At 44.1% G+C, this 10,051-nt stretch overlaps 1 protein-coding gene across 7 annotated transcripts in view; it reads right to left on the bottom strand.

The window, feature by feature from the left end:
- Nucleotides 1-10,051, bottom strand: part of LOC310854263 (mitogen-activated protein kinase kinase kinase kinase 4-like) — a 67,499-nt gene extending 57,448 nt beyond the window's left edge. For all 7 annotated transcript variants that reach the window (XM_083758844.1, XM_083758846.1, XM_083758845.1 and 4 more), the window contains exons 1-2: nt 9,806-10,051; nt 8,299-8,364 (exon numbers count right to left, since the gene is read on the bottom strand). In XM_083758844.1, the coding sequence (XP_083614970.1) occupies nt 8,299-8,364; nt 9,806-9,862 (123 nt within the window). In that variant the 5' untranslated portion in view covers nt 9,863-10,051. The remainder of the gene's footprint in view (nt 1-8,298; nt 8,365-9,805) is intronic.

Below are 10,051 nucleotides of genomic sequence, written 5' to 3'. Positions count from 1 at the left end.
CCTACCTACAGAACAAACATTTTTGTATTTCCAGAAAACCACAAATCATCGAGGATATTTTGGAAAGCAACAACAGCATTTTCAGAAACGGTTTATATGCAACAGCTGTACATTTCTGATGCATTTCCGATGGGAACACACTAATAGAACAGGCCCAATAGTCGAATAGTATAAGGGCACATACCACACAGACTATGATACCTGGCAGTTTCTTAACTTTCTTGCTCAAATGTGAATCTCGATTTCGAATTTTCCCCCACAAGAATTAGCCTTTCGCTAAGTCCCTCCCCAACCCGTCCTTTTCCAATAGGCACATTAGCAGCTAGAAGACAGGTCCAGCTGTCCTTCTCACCCATTGAGATGCATGTTAAATGACGGGATTTCTTCATATAAATAATGGTCATGGATGGATGGATCATTTCAGAAGCAAAACCTTCAAAATGTCTTTGAATCTAGTCAACAAGGCCTGCAGTAGGCTATGCACTGGGCAAAAGAAATACAAGGAAATGACAGAGGGGACCGCCGACAGGAGTTTTCATGTTGCACGGTAAGACTATACGGTGATTAGTATTATTGCCATCACCTGGGTGGGTCAGGACTCAGGTGTGTAACTTTCCTGATGTTAAGGCGTGTAAATGTTCAACAACACAGCCATGCAAATTAACATTGACAGCTATGAGGTGGCAAAAGCTTGACCTGCATAGCAACAGTTGCTAAACTATTTGGATTGGCATTGGACAATCACATTTTGGGGTGGGATTTAGCGAAGGGCTAATTGAGATCACGATTCTCATACAATTCTCATTTTTTCCATGAAAATATGTATTGTCTTTAGTCTGTAGTTGCTGAACATTACTACATTCAAAATGTGGCACCTGGAGCCAACTACTATGTGGCTGTAAACAAACAACATCAAAGTCCTAAAGTCTCTCTTGTAGCAAAAAACTAAAGAGTAACTAAAATGAATTGGACAGACAACTATTGCTGCACGATTCTTTAGAAGACTTAGAAATGAGATTGCAGTGTGTATGTGTATGTGTATGTGTATGTGTATGTGTATGTGTATGTGTATGTGTATGTGTATGTGTTCATTGTGTTGTGTATGTGTATGTGTCTAGAGCTCGATATTTCTCTGATTAATTGTGCAGTACTACCACACACAGTACAAAACACTGATGTTGGACTACAAAGCAACCTGAGGAAGGTCGCAAGACCGAAACGTTGCTCAATAAAATTGCTCTGAACTAGCAAGTGGCAGTGTGCGGATGTCCCTTCTTTCACATTCTATACTCTCTGTCATCATCCCACCTGCTCCAAATTGCCTGCCGGGTGTGCGGAAGTCTTCTCTCTACAAGGACTACAAAGCAACCAAACGTATGGAACCCCCAACGCACGCACGCACATTAGCTAACACAGGCAGGGAGGCTGGCAGAACCTTCGCAAAAACGTCCGGGACAACGCTCCACACGTCCCAGACTCTTCTCCCTTCTGGCTCCTAAACTATGGAATGAACCCCCCCATTGCAGTTAGAACTGCAGACTCCCTCCCAATCTTCCACCGTAGCCCGTAGCACCTAGGTTAGGTTAGGGCACATACCACACAGACTATGATACCTGGCAGTGGCAGAGTGCATGGTTCCATTCCCGGGCAAGTGGCAGAGCATTTACTGAATGTCAACTCCTCTACTCTATCTCCCACTTCCATAATTATGCCTCTCCACCGAGTATATCAGATTAAGGAAAAAATAACAAAAAACCTTAGTTGAGTCGAGCTGATGAGTACCATGCGTTGAAAGAACCAAAGTTAACAAGTAAAACCTTAATTCCATAGCAATGCAGCCTGTATAGTTTCCACCATATCCCTGGATGAAATATTACTAGACTGATCAACATCGGCATCCTTAGAGTAGCAGCGCTAGTGGGGCTAACAACTGCTTTATGATTCACAAACACAACGCATACTTAATATCGATTAGAGACAGTCCACCAAGGCCAGAATTCCCACTTGCACCACACGAGGGATCTCAAAGAATTTAAATGCCATGGGCTCAGTGGTGGCTGCACGGACCACATGCTCCTTTTAGTCACAAAGACCCAAGTTCGAATCCAATTCCCATGCATGCGGAATGCGGCTCCGCCTTGTTCCTGACCCAATAACTCTCGTGCCGATAAGCACGCACACCCTCTTGTGTAATTGCTTTATTGTTACACTCTGCAGTGTAACAGAATGAAAGTTGAAACAGAATGAAAGCTGAAGTGGACATTGTCTGTCTGTCTGTCTGTCTGTCTGTCTGTCTGTCTGTCTGTCTGTCCCAGCATTGGTTTCTTCTGCCTCAGGCCCTAGTGACCATATAAGGGCATTGTGTAGAGAGGCGAGGGGGAATCCTCCCTACATACATGCATACCATCATCCACCATTTGAAGGGAATATCATCATCGCTTTATCTTTTTTATATATGATCCATGTCTTTAGACAGAGACGCCGGGGGCAGTGTGCATGTCTGAGCCAAGTGGTTCACAGCCAAATGATAGTGTGGGAGAGAGAGAGAGGGAGAGGGAGATACAACACCGTAGGGCTTTCAAGCATGAAGACATTGATATTGTTGCTGGGAGAGAAAAAAAAGTATCAAAAGTAATCAACAAACTATACTATAAAAACTGGTCAAATGTTGACAAATAACATAAGAGAGCTCAGAACTTGTAATCTAGTTGTGAGCTTCTAGATGTGCTATTATTTTCACAATCTTTAGCTGTGTATCCGAGTCAAACTAACTGTAATGCCTCAACTCCCACATTCCAGGTGCTTATCAGGGTAGGTCACCAGTTCACGTGATTATTTTGGGGGGTCACCAGTTCACATTATGAATCCTATACTACTAAATTAAACTAATTTACCAGACTAGTATTTGTGGGGAGATTAGCCTCCTATAACATGTTAAACTAGAAAAAGTGCCCTTCTGGGCACAGGTCTCCACCAGGTTATCCACAGATCCGTGCAGTTAGAGGTAAAAACACTTTTCGGCCAGTTATAGCGCCACCTTGAGGCTGAGTTGAAATAGTTCATGTGGCATTTCGTCCTGGGCCTGGTGGGAATGTGGGTGCACAATTTCACGGAAATCACGCGATGTGTTCATGATTTGCAGCATTTTGTTTGAAACTGAGCACTCCTGTGAACTTTGGAAGCCAATCTTAACCAATCAGGATGGAGTCTGAGAAATCTGAAAGACCCGTTTCGTTGAATGGCTCTAGAGAGACTGTGTACCAATTTGCGTGATGTTTGGACAAAATCTGTAGGTGTACTGTGCAAAATCTTGTTTTGCGCAAAGCGGCCTCCTGGTGGCGCTATAACAGGCCGTTCTGGAAAGTTTGGGGCAGAGGTTCATCGTTGGCATCCAGGGAGTGTGTGTGCAAAATGTGGCATCGACCGGGTTAACGGTGGCCGAGATTAGCTGCTAACGGACGGACGGACACACGGACGGACGGAGTGCAAAACATACTCTCCCCCCATGCCTTCGGCCTGGTGGAGACAATCATGGCGTTTCAAACACCTCACACCTCATGGGGTTTCACACACCTCACAACAATGCAAAGTCACCACACATCAGGAGGGGAGGGGACAGTCCTACAAAAAGTGTTAGACAAGGGGTTGGAAAAAGGGGGGGGGGGGCTGATTATTCACCCGGTTGACGTTTGAAACTCACAGCAGACAAACGCCTCCTTTCTGCAGAGACCCTAACTGAGTGACGGGCCAGAGGGGAGAGAAGAACCAAAGACAAACCCAGCTTTGTAGCCGTGATGGCCTGGTTCTGTCCGGGCCTGGACAGCTGCTCTTCTGCCAGTTGAAACCCCCCACCCAACCCCACGTCCCCTCCTCTCCCTCCCACACACACAGTCACCCCCCCCCCCCCCCCCCCCTTGGCTTCTACCAACCCCCCACCCATCTGCAGTCATTCCACATGGCACATCCTCGCTTCTCGCGTCTCAACCGACCGCTAAAAGATGCATCATCTGACTGACAGCTGACGTCTACACGTGTGGGCACTGGGCTAGCTATGTTTACCGTGTTTGAATAAAGCCAACAGAACAGTACGGTACCTGCGTGGATATTCTCTATATTCTGGAGAACGCGACAGGTTTAGCTGTACTCACAGAGTCTAGTTCTCCTGAAATCCTTTACAAGCTGAAGCTGAACCAAATGGACCTATTGCGGGTCCATTTGGTTCTGCTTGTACGCTCTCTGCCGCTCAGTGAACGGCGAACGCTAAATGATTTCTGTCAGCATCAGCGAAATATTTTTATTTTTATTCTTTTGGTGGACTGGCCATCGACGAACAGGAACCGAGAACGGACCGTTAAAGGAGAATTCCATGCTAGAATGCTTTCTTATCTTTCTTTGTAGTTGTTACGTCCCCGACTCCCCACCAAAGAGGTCCAGGTGTTTTTTTGTGCAAAAATTTCTTATTGGCTATTTTCCCTACGATAAGCCCTCAATGAATTGCATTGCATTGAATGGGAATTGAATGGGGCTATGGGGTGTTATGCTAATTCACTTATTTCCATCGAAAGAAGTAGTAAAGTGTGCCGCTTGGGATATTATTTACATTATGAAGAGAAGATATATACAAAGAAATTATAATTTTGAGCGATGGAAATAAGCAAATTAGCACAACACCCCATAGCCCCATTCAATTCAATGCAATTCATGTAGGGCTCATGGTAGGGGAAATAGCCAATAAGGAGCTTTTGCACAAAATAACACCTGGACCTCTTTGGTGGGGACGTAGCAACTACAAAGAAAGGTAAGAAAGCCTTTTAGTATGGAATTCTCCTTTAAAGAGCATGATGTTGGAACCACGTGGGTTGTGAGCATTTGGATAAAGACCAAACCAACCAAGGGAGCCAACCAACCAAGACTGAGAAGGAAGACTGTAAAATCCCCCTGTCGTGCCGGCATGGCCCACCCAGGCCCGGCTCAAACCCAACTGGTCTGGTACATCATGGAAGAAGAACTTATAAGATAATGCTAAGAGTCTCTCTCGTCCTACTGACACCCATCCAATCAAACCAAGACAATCGTTAATCAGAGAATGGAAGCTGTTCCATTCACGAACATAATACTGTACCGGTATTTTAAAATATGTTTATAAATATATTACTAATGATATACATTAGAATTTACATTTCTGATATGCCTCGATTATTTTGTATAAACGGAAGCAAGGAGGAGGCGGTGTCACATCCGGTCTATCCTTTTTTTTCCCCCAGAGCCTCCGTTGCTCCAGACTGTATGACGGAAGCATTTGGCTATTGTGGGAGGAAACGGTGTGTCTGGCAAGACTACACACACACGGACACACATGCATGCACACAGATGGGTTCTTCCAGTGACTCGAGGACAGAGTGGGGATCATGGGCGTTCGGGGCACTGGAGGGGGGGGGACGGACGGACGGACGGACAGAATGCAGGTCACCGGAGCACTGCAGGCTACCAGCATTTAAAGCCTGGGCTAATCTTGCCGCTTACACACAGCACAAACTGACACACAGCAGCCTCAATTGCTGTTTAGCTGCTAGCCTGCCTGCTACTAGTCCCCAATGAGTGTGAGTGTGAGTGTGTGAGTGTGTGTGTGTGTGTGTGTTGCTGCTGCTTTAGAGAACCAGGCCAGCCTTGTGCTACGCTAGCTAGCAATGTGCTAAACACATGGATACATGGCTCAGTGTGGTACAGCAGGAACCCCACTAAGTCCTGTCTGGCTAAACAACACAGAGAAGATGACTGATAGTTCTCTGGTGACTGCTGCTGTTCCTTCTACAAATCACAGTGATGCTCCTTACAGCATATCTCTCTCTCTCCCTAGTTGAAGGCTCCGTTCCATTCTGATCAAACAGAAGGCTTTGTTAGTCTGTTCCATTCTGGTCAATCAGAGTCAGTGTTAATGATATAATGAACCAACGCTCTGTTCCATTTTGGTCAAACAGAGTGAGTGTTAATGATACTAATGAAGGCTCTGTTCCGTGCTGCTCAAACAGAGTCAGTGTTAATGATACTAATGAAGGCTCTGTTCCATTCTTCTCAAACAGAGTCAGTGTAAATTATACTAATGAAGGCTCTGTTCCATTCTGGTCATACAGAGTCAGGGTGCTGATAGTGTTTGAAGGTTGGCTCACTGGAAACACTCTGCTACACCAGTGGGTCTCAAAGTGTGGTCCAGGGACAATTCATGGTTCCTTGAGGGGGTTCCAAATGGCCCCCTTACAGGTGTATAACTCTGAGAGTGTACAAATGGAACCAAATGTACCCGTGGTCCCGTAAGGGTCCATACATTTGGTTCCATTTGTACACTCTCCTTGAAATTAAAACGTTTTAGAACCACTGTGCTACATTAAATGGAACAGAATTAGTACAGTTGATGATAAGCCCTGTGAAGGAAGCAAGGAAGAGGGACTACTGTGCAATAAGTGCATGCATCCTTCTGCACAACATCCAGACAGTAAACTATGAGACTCATTGTTCGTAAAACACCACAGTTATGTTAAATCATTCAAGCCTCTTAACCACCATTCTGGGGGTGGAACATTGCGGCAACAAAATAGCAGATCTACAACTCACAGGGTGTCTTATTTTCATGAAAGATAATTGGGTGTGTAGAGGGGAGAAAAAGGAGATTTTTTTTTTTTTTTTACATTTTATCAATGGAATTCCAATCTGTATAGTAGAGTAATATGTTAAGCCAATATATACTTATATAATTGGGGTGGTTGCATTTAGTGTTGTCTCCCTGGTCTCTTCTATTGAGACATTTAGAATATTAGATGGTGGCAAAGGTCATGTCTGACTTACACAGACACTTGAACTATTTTAAGGCTTTTAAAAATAGTCAAAGGTTTAGGGATCACCGCTAAACCCCTTATCCCTAAACTTCTTTGCCTTTTTTTTTTTTTTTTTTTTACTATATTGCAAAACATTTTTGAATAGTTAAAATGGCCAGTCTACAAGCAAACAACGTGTCAATGTAGATTGGCTAGTTGAACTATTCAAAAATGCTTTTCAAAATAGTAAAAAAAAAAAGGCAAAGAAGTTTAGGTATAAGGGGTTTATAGCGGTGACGAAATTAGAGTCCATAGTGTTTGATTTACTCATTCTGTATGTCCGTGGCAAAAACAACAATGTCCACCACGGCGATGACCGCTGATAACAGAACATGAGTGGTGCTGTAACAGTGTATATATAACCAGCACGACGCCTGAGGGCGAGGTGCCGATGTCGCGTGCACGCATCCGCCTGGGTGACAGCAGACTGCTGCGTGAGTGCTGGCGCTTTGGAATGGGGGGTCAGATCAACATATCCGCCTGGGTGACAGCAGACTGCTGGGCGAGCGCTGGTGCTTTGGCATGGGGGGGGGGGGGGGGGGGGGTCAGATCAACATATGGAATGAATTCTGTACTGGCCATATATGGAGCGTGTCTTGAGTGTACAGGGTTTGATGAGGTCAGATCAACATATGGAATGTCAGAACAGGTCAGCTCCATATATGGAGATCTAAGGGTGGCAGCAGGGGCAGTGTCTTGAGTGTACAGGGTTTGATGAGGGCCCAGGTAGAGCCGGGGCCTTACTCTTCGGACTGTTGAGAACTCTAGTTTATGAGGGGCGCTAGCTTTTGTCCCCACACGTCTCATATTTGCCATTGACAATGAGTTGAGAAATTAGGCCAAATGTCCGCCAAATATGACGTAAATTTCTGGCAACACAAAGCGCCCCTCACTTCACAGTTCACACGGGTGTGATTCTTAACTAATAACTTTGGGGCAGGCCCGTCTAGAGTTTAAATGGACAGGTATCAGTCAAAAGGGTTAGGGACATCGAAGAGGAAGGAAGGACAGGGAAGGATCAACATAATGGAATGTCAGAACAGGTCAGCTCCATATATGGAGATCTAAGGGTTTGGGGTTAGAGGTCACATGTAGACTTGCTGGCCAATATTTATGACATCAGGGATCTCCATATATGGGCATTACCATATATGGGCTTAATCTCCATCCCTGATGATGTCACGTGATGTCACGACTCACGAGGCATGACCATATATGGTCATGGTCATATGGTCAGGCCGAACTGACGGGAAATGCACGTTTTCATAGAAAATGCGAGCTGCGGTCACAAACAACAGATCATAAGTGGTGCTGTAACAGTGTATATATGTATAACAACAGAACAGGGCGCAGCAGCAACAGCTCAGCCTGTGTAACAGTGTATGTATACTGAACAGGGCACAGCAGCAACACGGCTCAAAACACCAACCTTGAATACTTGTCCATAGGTTCCATTTCCAACCACCTCCACCAGCTCAAAGATCCCTGCTGGTTCCTGCATGGGAAAGAAGGAAAAAGACAACAATTTATTAGAATTAGACAGAAATGCAAACGGCAACAGTACAGTACAGTACAGTACAGTACAGTCAAACACTCCAGTGTAAAATGTATTGAATTCATAAACCTACTATAAAATGACAATCAAATTCAACATCATCACAACCAATAAAACTCATGCAACTCAAGAGATTGGAAAAATATGTAGTAACCACATGTAGTAACCACACAATGTATCAATTCATGTTAAAACGGAGACGGTATAATAACTAAGCGATTAATGTAAACCAATGAAACCAAATAGAAACTAATGTAACCAAGAGATTAATGTAACCATAACATAATTCCAAATGTAACTCAGTAAACAACTTCATTGAGATTGATTTCTAACAGTTTATATTATATTTATGCATAGTAGGCCTACTGTACATTTGTGTATGTCATTAAACGTTTTGATTTGATTGATTGAACCAGCATATTAACAAAAACAGCATAGAAATCAAGAGATTCAAGAGAGAAGACTCAGTAAACAAATGCAACCCAGGGGTCTTTGAGGGTGTTGAAACCATTAAACCATTTGGTTTCATTGTACATGTTAATTATTTGTTAAACATGTGCATTACTTCATTGACAATACGTCTACACAATTAGAGAATGTAGAAGAATTATTTGAACAACGTTTGCCTTGGTATCTCCTGGTACCACATCAATACAGCACAACATACAGTGGACAAAATCTTATCCAACAATAACAAAATAGTCTTGGGTCTGAGTCGTCTGACTGAATCTCTGACTGAATCTCGGCTCAAAATGCAGAATAAATAATAGACCTTGGTATGAAAAGGGTTGAAAACCACTGGCGTAACTCTGATAGTTTTAATTGTAAACTACACAGCATGCAACCAATGTAGCATAATGACTGTAGCAGCAACAGACTACTGTAACCGAACGGAACTCCTCCCAGCCAGGCAGAGATTACTAATGTGTAACAACACATGTAACCAATCTCACCAAAATGCAACAAATTAACTCGGAAATATTAAGCAAGCGGTTACAATTAATGTAACCAAATGGCCTGTCTTTTATCCGGGACCATTTGGTTACATTTGTAGCCATTCCTCTGTGTGTGTTACTGTTATTCCTGGACAATTGTATGTGTGGTGTGTCTACAGCACTTTGAAGACACAGAGCTGTGGTGGAGTTGCAGCAGTACAAATCCCATCTGGAACAAAGAAGCAGCCAGACACAGTGGCAACACCTCGCTCGCTCTGTCATTATTCCATACTGTAGCCCCTTCACCAAACCCCAGGGCCGATTCTCCATCCCCCCCAACGATCAAACGAGATCGATTAATCGAATATATGAGGTCAAAGTAATAATTAAACAAATATACGTATATAAAAAACAGAGTGGCAGCAGGCAGCAGCCTATAGCCTCACCCGCAACGAAGCCAAGTCTATGTCTACCAGACTCTTGGCTGGAGACTCGTTCGCCATGGTTCCGTTCGGATGTGATGATGAAGAGGATGGTGGTGGTGGTGATCGCCTCCTCCTCCTCCTCCTCCGCGACGACGACGATCAATGAGAAGCGATCGATCGATAACAAGGTATTGGTATTGGTGGATCATTTGGATGCGTGTTGGATTTGTAGTCCTCTTTCTTTTGTGTGTAGTGACGTAGTCCTGT

This window comes from Protomyctophum parallelum (assembly GCF_964188405.1).
Source record: "Protomyctophum parallelum genome assembly, chromosome: 23".
NCBI classification, from domain to species: domain Eukaryota; kingdom Metazoa; phylum Chordata; class Actinopteri; order Myctophiformes; family Myctophidae; genus Protomyctophum; species Protomyctophum parallelum.
Note: the sequence above shows the minus strand (reverse complement) of the source record. Positions and strands in the feature narration are given on the sequence as shown.